Source organism: Neoarius graeffei, chromosome 10 (genome assembly GCF_027579695.1).
Source record: "Neoarius graeffei isolate fNeoGra1 chromosome 10, fNeoGra1.pri, whole genome shotgun sequence".
NCBI classification, from domain to species: Eukaryota; Metazoa; Chordata; class Actinopteri; order Siluriformes; family Ariidae; genus Neoarius; species Neoarius graeffei.
In genome coordinates this window covers 18,588,036-18,603,282 of record NC_083578.1, presented here as the reverse complement: position 1 = coordinate 18,603,282, position 15,247 = coordinate 18,588,036, and the positions used below count along the sequence as shown (strand labels likewise).

The 15,247-nt window shown below is 41.9% G+C and overlaps 1 protein-coding gene and 1 non-coding gene across 2 annotated transcripts in view; both read left to right on the top strand.

The window, feature by feature from the left end:
- The first annotated feature begins 5,783 nt into the window (after positions 1 to 5,783).
- gpkow (G patch domain and KOW motifs) overlaps positions 5,784 to 15,247 on the top strand; it is a 40,245-nt gene continuing 30,781 nt past the window's right edge. Inside the window, exons 1-3 of the mRNA XM_060931433.1 lie at positions 5,784 to 5,983; positions 9,229 to 9,386; positions 12,036 to 12,175. Of these exons, the coding sequence (XP_060787416.1) occupies positions 5,802 to 5,983; positions 9,229 to 9,386; positions 12,036 to 12,175 (480 nt within the window). The 5' untranslated portion in view covers positions 5,784 to 5,801. The remainder of the gene's footprint in view (positions 5,984 to 9,228; positions 9,387 to 12,035; positions 12,176 to 15,247) is intronic.
- On the top strand, positions 7,480 to 7,641 carry LOC132893575 (U1 spliceosomal RNA). Its single transcript, XR_009655571.1, has one exon. It is a non-coding gene; the product is annotated as a U1 spliceosomal RNA (small nuclear RNA).

The window sequence follows — 15,247 nt, the reverse complement described above, 5'->3', positions numbered from 1 at the left end:
CAGTTAAACAAATGAGACAAAAATATTATACTTGGTCATTTATTTATTGAGGAAAATGATCCAATATTACATATCTGTGAGTGGCAAAAGTATGTGAACCTTTGCTTTCAGTATCTGGTGTGACCCCCTTGTGCAGCAATAACTGCAAATAAACGTTTCCGGTAACTGTTGATCAGTCGTGCACACCGGCTTGGAGGAATTTTAGCCCATTCCTCCATACAGAACAGCTTCAACTCTGGGATGTTGGTGGGTTTCCTCACATGAACTGCTCGCTTCAGGTCCTTCCACAACATTTCCATTGGATTAAGGTCAGGACTCTGACTTGACCATTCTAAAACATTGACTTTATTCTTCTGTAACCATTCTTTGGTAGAACGATTTGTGTGCTTAGGGTCGTTGTCTTGCTGCATGACCCACCTTCTCTTGAGATTCAGTTCATGGACAGATGTCCTGACATTTTCCTTTAGAATTCGCTGGTATAATTCAGAATTCATTGTTCCATCAATGATGGCAAGCCGTCCTGGCCCAGATGCAGCAAAACAGGCCCAAACCATGATACTACCACCACCATGTTTCACAGATGGGATAAGGTTCTTATGCTGGAATGCAGTGTTTTCCTTTCTCCAAACATAACGCTTCTCATTTAAACCAAAAAGTTCTATTTTGGTCTCATCCGTCCACAAAACATTTTTCCAATAGCCGCCTGGCTTGTCCACATGATCTTTAGCAAACTGCAGACGAGCAGCAATGTTCTTTTTGGAGAGCAGTGGCTTTCTCCTTGCAACCCTGCCATGCACACCATTGTTGTTCAGTGTTCTTCTGATGGTGGACTCATGAACATTAACCAATATGAGAGAGGCCTTCAGTTGCTTAGAAGTTACCCTGGGGTCCTTTGTGATTGCGCCGACTATTACACGCCTTGCTCTTGGAGTGATCTTTGTTGGTCGACCACTCCTGGGGAGGGTAACAATGGTCTTGAATTTCCTCCATTTGTACACAATCTGTCTGACTGTGGATTGGTGGAGTCCAAACTCTTTAGAGATGGTTTTGTAACCTTTTCCAACCTGATGAGCATCAACAACGCTTTTTCTGAGGTCCTCAGAAACCTCCTTTGTTCGTGCCATGATACACTTCCACAAACATGTGTTGTGAAGATCAGACTTTGATAGATCCCTGTTCTTTAAATAAAACAGGGTGCCCACTCACACCTGATTGTCATCCCATTGATTGAAAACACCTGACTCTAATTTCACCTTCAAATTAACTGCTAATCCTAGAGGTTCACATACTTTTGCCACTCACAGATATGTAATATTGGATCATTTTCCTCAATGAATAAATGACCAAGTATAATATTTTTGTCTCATTTGTTTAACTGGGTTCTCTTTATCTACTTTTAGGACTTGTGTGAAAATCTGATGATGTTTTAGGTCATATTTATGCAGAAATATAGAAAATTCTAAAGGGTTCACAAGCTTTCAAGCACCACTGTATATGGTTAACCGAGCATTTGAGTGGATATTACATCTGTTATTTCTATAATTCATGTGTTTAAATAAGTTGGCTGTTTTCTCAGTTAAGTCTTGCAGGACTGTACAAACACAGGGCAGTGCAAATCCTGACAGATGTCCAGTGAAGGCCAACTTATCTTCCATACATTTCCTATAAAAATGGGTTGTTCTTCAATATCATTTTCAGCAGAGCTTGTTGTGAAGTGATACATTTTTCTGACAGTGAAAGATACCAGCTATTCTGTTTCCCTGACTATTAGACATGTCCTGAGTTTAAACCCTGAGTGAGTCCCCATGTTGTCATGTTGATCACCAGATAGAAATAAAAAACAATATGTGTCACGCCACAGGATTTTTGTACCAGATGCTGTTTACAGAATGCGTAGAAACGGCATTGAAAAGCGCCATAAAAGTGGTAAATGTATCCCGTAGGGGTGCTATTGAGGTGATTATTTGTTGATAGTTACTGGATCAGCCAGCGAAAACGGTGCAAAATATAGCACGCTTTTCAACGCTGTTTCTACACATTCTGTAAACACAGCATCTGGTACAAAAATCCCGTGGCGCGACACATATATTAAATATGCATTAATTTCATAAAAAATATCATATTTAGCTTACTATTCAGTAATAAACAAATTAATATTTGTGTTATAAAGTTGTTTTTTTTAGTATATCATTCACCACAGATATGGAAGGGAAAGATAACTTATGTATAATAAACCTTGGTTGACTGCAGTGAAAATAAATATACATACATTTGTTTTGATCTAATTGTGGGTTTGGATTTTCTTCACAAAAGTTCCTGCCTGCTCCCAATATATAACAGCTCTCCAATAATAATCCAAATATGTATTTAAATAAAAAATTAATTACAGTTTTCTTCCTCTCAAAATGAAGAATTTATTTTAAATTAGTTGGAAGTGTTTTTATTAAGGTATAAAAAAGCATACAATTAAAATGACAACAATATCACACATAGAAAAGGACTTTATACATTTCCTAATTAACGTGTTATTCAATTATGTTTTCGGTTTTAGTAACCTTGGTGGCACGGTGGTGTAGTGGTTAGCGCTGTCGCCTCACAGCAAGAAGGTCCGGGTTCGAGCCCCGTGGCCGGCGAGGGCCTTTCTATGCAGAGTTTGCATGTTCTCCCCGTGTCCGCGTGGGTTTCCTCCGGGTGCTCCGGTTTCCCCCACAGTCCAAAGACATGCAGGTTAGGTTAACTGGTGACTCTAAATTGACCGTAGGTGTGAATGTGAGTGTGAATGGTTGTCTGTGTCTATGTGTCAGCCCTGTGATGACCTGGCGACTTGTCCAGGGTGTACCCCGCCTTTCGCCCGTAGTCAGCTGGGATAGGCTCCAGCTTGCCTGCGACCCTGTAGAACAGGATAAAGTGGCTAGAGATAATGAGATGAGATGAGTAACCTTATATCGTGACTCGTATTGGCAACTAATTGCAATTAAATATTATACTTATCGGCCTAATGTAGTTCGTTTGGTCCACGGCAGGCGTCGCTTATCTGCGCGATCTTCACGAGACTTGTGCGAGACTTCGAAACGTGAAGTGTCAGCCAGGTGTCAGTGCGGCCATTTTGAAAACTGTTTTTCAAACAAAATATTGCACAAAAACGAGTTTAAATGACGATTACTGCCTACTTTTTTCAAACTTTCCTGATTGCTATCAAAACAAACAAAACTTCCGGCTTGATTATGTCAGCATTCGAAAGAGGGCACGCGTCTTTTGACAACCCGTGTCCGAAATCGCTCCCTACTCACTATATAGGGCACTATATAGTAGGGACGCCATTTTGTAGTGCTACCACCTGTAAAAAAAAAAAATTTAATCCTTTTTCAAAACCAAAAACAGTGAAGGAGTTTTCGATCTGCATTTATGGCATTTATGACTAAAATAGTAAGATCAGCAGAAAGCATCATCGTTGCTCCTCTGTCCAGCTTCCAGGATTTGTACAGCTCATGAACCAGGAAGGGGCGGCACGGTGGTGTAGTGGTTAGCACTGTCACCTCTCAGCAAGAAGGTCCTGGGTTTGAGCCCAGTTCGATGAGGGCCTTCCTGTGCGGAGTTTGCATGTTCTCCTCGTGTCCGCGTGGGTTTCCTCCGGGTGCTCCGGTTTCCCCCACAGTCCAAAGACATGCAGGTTAGGTTAATTGGTGGCTCTAAATTGACCGTAGGTGTGAATGTGAGTGTGAATGGTTGTCTGTGTCTATGTGTCAGCCCTGTGATGACCTGGCGACTTGTCCAGGGTGTACCCCGCCTTTCGCCCGTAGTCAGCTGGGATAGGCTCCAGCTTGCCTGCGACCCTGTACAGGATAAGCGGCTACAGATAATGGATGGATGGATGGATGAACCAGGAAGCAGGCAGAGAAAATCATTAAGGACCCCTCACACCCTGGTCACAACCTTTCCCAACTCCTCCCCACCTTGCAGGCGCTATAAACCCCTGCGAACCAGAACCACCAGATATAAGAGCAGCTTCTTTCCCTGCGCCATCAATGTCATATTAAATATCTGACCTGATCCATCCTTGCTATTATACTATTGTACCACTTGTATACGCTTGTTTGCACGAATTCACTGCACTCTGTGTACTCTGACTGTCGTGTATATTTTTAGTATATTGTATATTGTCTGTAAATATCCTGCATATCGTCTGTATATGGTGTACTGTTTATATTGTCAATAGCATACATATTTATAATGTTTACTGTACATTATAGATATTGTTTATTATAGATATATATTATCCATCCATCACCGCTTATCCTGTGCAGGGTCGCAGGTAAGCTGGAGCCTATCCAAGCTGACTATGGGCAAGAGGCAGGGTACACCCTGGACAAGTCGCCAGATCATCACAGGGCTGACACATACGGTACAGACCATTCACACTCACGGTCAATTTAGAGCCACCAATTAACCTAACCTGCATGTCTTTGGACTGTGGGAGAAACCAAAGCACCTGAAGGAAACCCACGCAGACATGGGGAGAACATGCAAACTCCATGCAGAAAAGCCCCCATCGGCCACTGGGCTCAAACCCAGAACCTTCTTGCTGTGAGGTGACAGTGCTAAGCACTACACCACCGTGCTGCCTAGATAGATAGATAGATAGATAGATAGATAGATAGATAGATAGATAGATAGATAGATAGATAGATAGATAGATAGATAGATAGATAGAGCTCTTCTTCTTCTTCTTTTTTTGGCTGCTCCCGATTAGGGGTTGCCACAGCGGATCTTTCGTCTCCATTGCTCCCTGTCTTCTGCGTCCTTCTCTACCACACCTGCCACTTTCATGTCCTCTCTCACCACATCCATGTATCTCCTCTTTGGCCTTCCTTGTTTTCGTTTGCCTGGCAGCTCCATCCTCAACATTCTCCTTCCAACATGCTCTGCATCTCTTCTCAGGATGTGCCCATACCATCTCAGTCTCCTCTCTCTTAGCTTAATTCCCAAGCTCTCCACATGTGCTGTCCCTCCGATGTGCTCGTTCCTTATCCTGTCCAACCCTGTCATTCCCATCACAAACCTTAACATCCTCCAACTTTGCCTCCTGTCTCTTCGTTAAGGGTACGGTCTCCAATCCATACATCACAGCTGGTCTCACTACTGTCTTATACATCTTACCTTTCACTTTTGCTGGGACCTTCCTATCACAAATGACTCCCGAAATCCTTCTCCAACTGCTCCACCCTGCCTCCACTCTCTTTCTCACCTCAGATAGATAGATAGATAGATAGATAGATAGATAGATAGATAGATAGATAGATAGATAGATATTATATTATAGATATTTATATTATAGATTGATATTGTATAGTACAGATATTTTAGACATATTGTATTGTATATTATGTATATAATAGTTATAATAGTTATTGTAGATTGCATATTTATTATAGTGTGTAATGTCTATATTGTCCATACTGTACATTACATATAAATATACACATTTTTCTTATATTACATACATAACTTATATATTGTATATACATATATTCTCAAACCCCCCCCCCCCCCCCCCCTTTTTTTTTCAGTATCACTAGTGAGACACCTACTGCCGGAACCAAATTCCTTGTGTGTCAACAAAAAGGCCAATAAACATGATTCTGATTCTCAGATGGCATTCGCGTTTCCTCATGCACTTCTGGAACACATTGAGGTGCATTCTGGGAAATGTATTGTAACGTTACATTACTAGATGCACAATAACATGCAATGAAAACTACATTACCCAGAAGTCTTGTGAGGGACGCCAATAAGCACCAAACATGTCGTCGTCGGAGCCGCAACAACATCGCAGCGATAACGAAGAACCATTAAAGAACGGAGATGGAGAAACAAAACCTGGTCCAATTTCTTTCGGTTTTAGCAAAAAGATAAATAAAGTCAAAACTGAGCAAGAAGAAGAGCGAGATTTTTTAACAGGAGTCGAGGGGAAGGAGCTAAAAAGGTAAGCTAATGCTACGAGCTAACCTGGGATAATGAGAGATAGCTAGCTATTTACTTATTTAGTTAGTTAGTTAGCTAGCTAGATGAGTTTATGGTGGTTTAGCAAAAAGATAAAGTCAAAACTGAGCAAGAAGAAGAGCGAGATTTTTTAACAGGAGTTGAGGGGAAGGAATTCAAAAGGTAAGCTAATGCTACGAGCTAACCTGGGATAATGAGATATAGCTAGCTATTTATTTAGTTAGCTAGCTAGCTAGATGAGTTTATGGTGGTTTAGCAAAAAGATAAAGTCAAAATTGAGAGAAGAGCGAGATTTTTTAACAGGAGTCGAGAGGAAGGAGCTAAAAAGGCAAGCTAATGCTACGAGCTAACCTGGGATAATGAGATATAGCTTTTATTTATTTATTTAGCTAGCTAGATGAGTTTATGGTGGTTTAGCAAAAAGATAAAGTCAAAACTGAGAAGAAGAGCGAGATTTTTTAACAGGAGTTGAGGGGAAGGAGCTAAAAAGGCAAGCTAATGCTACGAGCTAACCTGGGATAATGAGATATAGCTATTTATTTAGTTAGTTAGTTAGCTAGATGAGTTTATGGTGGTTTAGCAAAAAGATAAAGTCAAAATTGAGAGAAGAGCGAGATTTTTTAACAGGAGTCGAGGGGAAGGAATTAAAAAGGTAAGCTAATGTTACGAGCTAACCTGGGATAATGAGATGTAGCTAGCTATTTATTTATTTAGCTAGCTAGATGAGTTTATGGTGGTTTAGCAAAAAGATAAAGTCAAAGCTGCGAGAAGAAGAGCGAGATTTTTTAACAGGAGTTGAGGGGAAGGAATTAAAAAGGCAAGCTAATGCTACGAGCTAACCTGGGATAATGAGATATAGCTATTTATTTAGTTAGTTAGCTAGCTGGCTAGCTAGATGAGTTTATGGTGGTTTAGCAAAAAGATAAAGTCAAAACTGAGAGAGAAGAAGAGCGAGATTTTTTTAACAGGAGTCGAGGGGAAGGAATTCAAAAGGTAAGCTAATGCTACGAGCTAACCTGGGATAACGAGATGTAGCAAGCTAGCTATTTATTTATTTATTTATTTAGCTAGCTAGATGAGTTTATGGTGGTTTAGCAAAAAGATAAAGTCAAAATTGAGCAAGAAGAAGAGCGCAATTTTTTAACAGGAGTTGAGGGGAAGGAATTAAAAAGGTAAGCTAATGCTACAGGCTAACCTGGGATAATGAGATATAGGTAGGTAGGTAGTTAGCTAGCTAGCTAGGTTTATGGTGGTTTAGCCCCATCTTCAGGTGTCTTATCCCCATCATTAAATTGAACTAAGTTTGACTATGGCTTTGTCTTGTTCCAGTCTAAAATGAATGAAAAACGATCTTGTGTGTGAGGCTAAAACACCATCTGTGACTTTAGAAGGCATTACATGATTTTCTTAATTCTGTTTCAGATAGCTTTATTTGATTCAAGTCATCTTCAAAAGATCAGCAAAAGTCCTTGCCTTACTTTCCGTACCGGGTTATGGGAGACACCATCAAGAAGGTGGTTTGCCCAAAGTGAGGCCCAGCCACTGCACTCAGGCTGTGCTGACCTTTTGCGAATTCCTCAAATGCAGGAGTCTCGATCGCATAATTTTTGATAGTGGGGACTGCATTCGCGCTCTCCCCTTTCACATAACTTTAGGAGCAGCCATTGCCTGAAGGTTCAAGAAGCAGCCTTGGGTTCAAAGGGTCACTGGTTTGATTCCTGGGACCGGCAGGAAAACTATGAGGGGATTTTCTCCTCCCTTTGTGTAATGGCTGAAGTGACCTTGAGCAAGGCACCTAACCCCCAACTGCTCCCCGGGCGCTGTAGCGTAGCTGCCCACTGCTCTGGGTATGTGTGTGCGCTCATTGCTTACTTGTATGTTCAGTGCTTCGGCTGGGTTAAACGCAGAGGAAGAATCTCACTGTGCCTCGAGTGTACATGTGACCAAATAAAGGCTGTTTCTTCTTCATCCTGTGTTGTTTATGCCTGGGTAAGGAGGCATCTTTGTGATGGTTGCTAGAACGTGTCAGGTTTTAGCATCGAGTGTGAACAAACCACAGCTGCTCAATTCTCAATCCTCCCTGCTCTTTTTTTCTGGGTAAATCATTCACAAAGGTCCACAGAAACCCCTTTAAAGAGTTGGGTATTGGTGAAATTGTCATTGTGCAGAGTACAGGTACAAAGCCAAAGAAATGCAGTTAGCGTCTAATCAGAAATGCAAATACGGTATAAGTGCCAGAAATAAGTACCACAGCATAGTGATACTATATGTTCCAGATTTTACAGTGGTGGACGGTGACGATATACAGATGTTTGTAAAAAAAAATTTAAATGCATATTTACAGATACCCCTTTTCCACCAAGTCAGTTCCAGGGCTGGTTCACAACTCGTTAAACTTGCGAGCCAGCTGAGAACCAGTTTGCTTTTCCATAGCTCGGGGTGCTAAGGGGAGCCACGTCAGTTACGTCGCTGCGTTTGCATAAACCTTGGCGCGAACATCGAAGCAACAACAACAATAATGGTTGACTTCGCATTTGTACAGCTGCTGCTTCTCGTCGCTTAAAAATGGTGATCTTTCGCGGTCTTGTTATTGTTGTTGGTCTTAACAACTCCGCCCCCGCTGACGTAAGCGGTTCTTTCCTCTGGCCCAGCAGAGAGTTGGTGCTAGCCTGGAACCGGTTTTTCTGGCCCCAGAGCCAGTTCTTTGTCAGTGGAAACAGAAAACCTGGTTCCAAACTAAGCACTGGCCCCGAACCAGCCCTGGAACTGCTTTGGTGGAAAAGGGGCAACAGGGGACGTGGACAGGATTAGAGTATATAAGATTGTATGTATGGTTAGCAGTAGTTAACCCACATGTACAGATGTTTATATATGCAGTAATAAGTGGCCTAGTTTGTGCAACAATTTAAGTGGTCCATTTTGTGCAATAAATTAATAATGCAAATGGCAGGTTAAAGTACTGAGATATAACTTGCAGCAATAATTTCTAGTCCTGTAGTCCTCGAGTCCTAGGCTTAACCTAAATTACGACTTCAGCCGAGATGTTCCTGACATTTGTGTGCTCTCCTGAGTGTAAACACACTGTGTAATATATTTTATTAACCATATCTTCAACCTGAGGATGAGGCTTCGTATGGTTCCATGATCCTCTCCAGCAATGATTTTCTGCAGATGTCTTAGCTGCTCAATGATCATAAAATTTGCTTTGCCTTTCACTCCTCCACGCAGCACCAAGCCAGTGGAGAAACCTAAAGAGCTCATCATTCCCCTGATCCAGAAGAATCGCTGGTACAGACACGAAAAGGTGAAGCAGGAGGACGGGAAAGAAGCTCCATCCGAACAGGACGACTCTGTGGAGTCTCAGGCCATCAAAGAGCTCATTGAAGGTGTATTTTCATGCTTTTCTACCTCATGCTCCAGAATAAAAGTGAGCTTCAGTGTGCAGTTTGTGTAACTCCGAGATAAATCACGATTTGTTTTATGGTTATGAATTGCTGCAAAATGATGCTTGCCTCCTTAAATCTTTGGACTTGTCAGAACTGAGATTATCTTGGCAGTAGCTTAAAGGAGAACTGAAGTCATTTTTAAACTTGGTTTATTTCCTAATTAAAGTGTTATTCAATTACGTTTTCGGTTTTAGTAACCTTGTATCGTGACTCGTATTGGCAACTAATTGCAATTAAATATTATACTTATCGGCCTAACGTAGTTCGTTTGGTCCACGGCAGGCGTCACAACAAGACTTGGGCGAGACTTCGAGACGTCAGGTGTCGGCGCCGTCATTTTGAAAACTGCTTTCCAAACGAAATATTGCACAAAAACAAGTTTAAATGACGACGATTACTGCCTACTTTTTTCAAACTTTCCTGATTGCTATCAAAAACAAGCAAAACTTCCGGCTTGATTACTTCAGCCTTCAAAAGAGGGCGCGCGTCTTTTAACAACCCCTGTGTCTGAAATCACTCCTGACTCACTATATAGGGCACTGTATAGTGGGGACGCCATTTTGTAGTGCTGTCCGCACTGAAAGAAATCAAATTAAAAGTCTCAAAGGCTACGTTCACACTGCAGGCTGAAGTGACTCAAATCCGATCTTTTCGCCCATATGTGACCTGTATCCGATCTTTTATTGACAATATGAACGACACAGATCCGATTTTTTCAAATCCGACCCAGGCCGTTTGGATATGTGGTCCTAATTCCGATTCCTATCCGCTCTTTTCATATGCGACTTCAGTCTGAACCGCCAGGTCGCATTCATCCGACTTACACGTCATCAACAAGCCACAAACGTCACTATTCTGCGCTGAAGTAGGCGGCGGGTCTCTCAAAAAAAAGTTACAACAACATGGCGCATAATCACGGGTGCAGATAGAGGGGGGGACTCGTCCCACCCAGATTTAAATTCACCTCGCTCGGTCCCCCCCACTTATAGGGAGGAAAAAACGTCTATGCTGTCTTTCTTTGCATAAGGCAAACCTCACGGAAAAATCAAAAGACTAATTACCATTCGGTTTATTGAGGTGCACAGCAGTGTATACATAGTTGCAACAACTCACACAAAACAAAGACTGATATTCGGTTGGTTGAGCTGCGCAGACTGCACAGGTTGCAAGCTTGAGCTTGGTTGCTATGGTAACCCACAACAAGTTTGACAGGCATATCGGGGTTGGGGTTGGTTTGCTGGCAGCTTTGTCCCCCCCCAGTTCAAAAAACGTATCTGCGCCCCTGCGCATGACATCAATGCGAGGGACGCTTCGGGCTGTGAAGGTTCTGAATCTTCTCAATGGAAGGACGCAGAGGTTAGGGAGCTGATTTCCATTTGGGGGGATACAGCTATTCAAGCTAGATTGGATGGGTCATACCGCAACCGGGCGGTTTTACTTCCGTAAACACTGGCCATGCTCACTGTGTGTGACGTCGTCGTATCCCGCAATGCGCATGCGGAACACTTTTAGGTCGCTTTTCGTTCATACTGAGGATCACATACAAGTCGCATATATTTGTTAATGTGAACGACCTCACAAAGAAATCGGATTTCACAAAAAAATCGGAATTGAGCATTAAGCCTTGCAGTGTGAACGTAGCGAAATTTGATTTAATAAAAGGCAGCAGGAAAGAAGAAAGTATTCAGCCTTGATTTAAAAAAACTGAAAGATGCAGGTACTTTTTATTTATTAATGTGGGAAATGTGCTCAGTATAATATGTACTTATCACAAAAACACATGCATTTATTTTATTATTTTGAAAACCCATCAGCTGACTGATCTGCACGTTTTAATTTATGCGACAGTCATGACGTAAATACCAGCGTGACGGACAAGTGTCCGAAAGCAGTTTTCCTCTATATAGTAATTTATGTAGGGAGTAGTGAACGAGTGAGTGATTTCGGACACAGGGTTAACGTTGGCAGATGTCGGTCACTTTGATTTCCGCTGTACGTTTTGCTTCCGTCCTACGACGTCTCGCACAGGTCTCAACGAATCTCGTTTACGGCTATCGCTCTGACATATGGGCTGACGTACTACATAGCATATTTCAAACACTCATATAGCAGTGACAAAACAGCTACCAAAAATGCATTCCTATATTTAATAAAATGAGAAATAGAATTTTGATGATGATAAATTTGCATTCAGTTCCCCTTTAAGACTAGTGCACTAACATGAGGATATGGTTTCCAGTTCGACAACAGATCAGTCACTGTATAATAAATCGTCTGCTAAATGCTAACCCTAGAACCCAGTTAATAAAAGGGAAAATGAAATGTATTTCAGGATAATGTTGTTTTTAAGGTTGGTTGGTGTAGTGTTGATTAGAAATGTATATGTATTGCTTTTTCTGGCTGTAATACTTGCGGTGGATGTAATTATTTCCTATTGGGATGTTCTTGCAAATCGTACTGGCCTGACAAACATCAGAATATTGCTCATTTATTTATTTATTTATACCTACATACCATGATGGCACAAAAGCACTAAATGTCATATTCTTGCTTGAATGTCTCCTCGATGTTGCTTCCCTCCGCTCTCAGAATCTCAAAAGCAGCAGGAACTATGGAAGAATGGCCCCCAGTGCGACCCGAACCTGGCCATCCCGCTGCTCATGCAGAACCAGGTGCCGCAGGGCTTCGAAGACGGAGAACACGTCAAAGTGGACCTCCGGCCCGAGTCGGTGAGTCAGGACTCAAAGGAGTAAAACAAAAAAGATAAGTAGTATCTAATGATGATGAAAGGGTGTGTTTTAATACAAATGTACTTGTGGGTCATTTGGAGCAAATGGTCATCTATAATTACAATATTATAAGATAATATAATATACAGTGGGGCAAAAAAGTATTTAGTCAGTCACCAATTGTGCAAGTTCTCCCACTTAAAAAGATGAGAGAGGCCTGTAATTTTCATCATGGGTATACCTCAACTATGAGAGACAGAATGAGAAAAAAATCCAGCAAATCACATTGTCTGATTTTTAAAGACTTTATTTGCAAATTATGGTGGAAAATAAGTATTTGGCCAATAACAAAAGTGCATCTCAATACTTTGTTATATACCCTTTGTTGGCAATGACAGAGGTCAAACGTTTTCTGTAAGTCTTCACAAGGTTTTCACACACTGTTGCTGGTATTTTGGCCCATTCCTCCATGCAGATCTCCTCTAGAGCAGTGATGTTTTGGGGCTGTCGCTGGGCAACACGGACTTTCAACTCCCTCCAAAGCTTTTCTATGGGGTTGAGATCTGGAGACTGGCTAGGCCACTCCAGGACCTTGAAATGCTTCTTACGAAGCCACTCCTTCGTTGCCCGGGCGGTGTGTTTGGGATCATTGTCATGCTGAAAGACCCAGCCACGTTTCATCTTCAATGCCCTTGCTGATGGAAGGAGGTTTTCACTCAAAATCTCACAATACATGGCCCCATTCATTCTTTCCTTTACACGGATCAGTCGTCCTGGTCCCTTTGCAGAAAAACAGCCCCAAAGCATGATGTTTCCACCCCCATGCTTCACAGTAGGTATGGTGTTCTTTGGCTGCAACTCGGCATTCTTTCTTCTCCAAACACAAGTTGAGTTTTTACCAAAAAGTTCTGTTTTGGTTTCATCTGACCATATGCAGGGGTGATAGCGTTCCGGCGCGCCGTGGCTGGGGAAAAAGAAAAAAAAAATCTAGTTCGCCCATTGTCCTGTGTCATTCTGAGATGCGCAGATAGACAGTAAAGGGAATTTTCCCTTTACTGTCTATCTGCGCATTTTTTCCCCAGCCGCGGCGCGCCGGAACGCTATCACCCCTGCATATGACATTCTCCCAATCCTCTTCTGGATCATCCAAATGCTCTCTAGCAAACTTCAGACGGGCCTGGACATGTACTGGCTTAAGCAGGGGGACACGTCTGGCACTGCAGGATTTGAGTCCCTGGCGGCGTAGTGTGTTACTGATGGTAGCCTTTGTTACTTGGGTCCCAGCTCTCTGCAGGTCATTCACTAGGTCCCCCCGTGTGGTTCTGGGATTTTTGCTCACTGTTCTTGTGATCATTTTGACCCCACGGGGTGAGATCTTGCGTGGAGCCCCAGATCGAGGGAGATTATCAGTGGTCTTGTATGTCTTCCATTTTCTAATAATTGCTCCCACAGTTGATTTCTTCACACCAAGCTGCTTACCTATTGCAGATTCAGTCTTCCCAGCCTGGTGCAGGTCTACAATTTTGTTTCTGGTGTCCTTTGACAGCTCTTTGGTCTTGGCCATAGTGGAGTTTGGAGTGTGACTGTTTGAGGTTGTGGACAGGTGTCTTTTATACTGATAACGAGTTCAAACAGGTGCCATTAATACAGGTAACGAGTGGAGGACAGAGGAGCCTCTTAAAGAAGTTGTTACAGGTCTGTGAGAGCCAGAAATCTTGCTTGTTTGTAGGTGACCAAATACTTATTTTACCGAGGAATTTACCAATTAATTCATTAAAAATCCTACAATGTGATTTCCTGGATTCTTTCCCCCATTCTGTCTCTCATAGTTGAAGTGTACCTATGATGAAAATTCCAGGCCCCTCTCATCTTTTTAAGTGGGAGAACTTGCACAATTGGTGGCTGACTAAATACTTTTTTGCCCCACTGTAATTGTAGGAGTTTACTGTAGTATATTATTGGAGTTAAGCAGGAATGGGATATAATGCTTATGCATATTACCCAACCGTAGCATAAACACTTCAAATATTTAAAAAATTTTCAAGTCAAATATTAAGTCCGATATTGGAATTTGGATGAATGGTGGACATTGAGGTGATCTAGTATTGAAATGAGTGTATAAAAGGTCACAGAACACGGTATTAAGATGCTTTGCTAATTATTAGCCAGGACTGCGCTTTCTGTCAGGATCTGCATGGTATGGAAGTAATCAGAGTAGGGAGAATCACTTCAAAGATGTACACTGCCTGGCCAAAAAAAAAAAGTCGCCATTTGGATTTAAATAAGTAAATGCATAAGAGCCTTTTGATTGGATAATTACTGCAGTGATTAATGTGTTTCAGCTGGCAACAATTCTTTTCACTCTAACTGATGCAGTGAGTAGCTTCTCCTTTCTTAAACCTGTTGCTCATGGAAAAGATGTTACTGTGCTTCAGAAGGGTCAAATTATTGGCCTGCATCAAGCAAAGAAAACAACTAAGGAGATTACTGAAATGACTGGAATTTGATTAAGAACTGTCGAACGTATTAGGCCAAGAAAAAATAATTGTTTCTGGTTACCCGACCGACCGTTTAAAAAATGCCCCGACCCTAGACTTTTTTGTTAGATGTTTAAAAAAAATGTATTTTCGCCGACCAACAATAAATTTTGAAAAAAAAAAAAAAATCTGCATTACGATTTACATAATATTGTCGATCTGACAAGTGACTAATTCTAAAACGCATATATTGGACAAGAAACACTCATTGATTTCTCACGGCCTCAATCTGACGTCATGACCTCTTTCCGGGAAACTCCGGCTTGTGTTGTACACAACGCTAGGCATCATGGCGGCCAACGAAGTGTTCTCGATTACCGTGATCGGTTGCGACCACACGGAAGATTGTAAGACAATAAGTTCATTTTATAAGTTTTCAACTGTAAAAGGACTCTACGAACATTATCATCCTCCGCTGGACGAGTCATGCAAACAGTATACACACAGCGCCCAGGCTAACGGCGGTATCGATATCACGATGGAAGTCACGTTGGAAAGCCTGCTCAGCAATTTTGGCTTGCGGGCACTGACATTT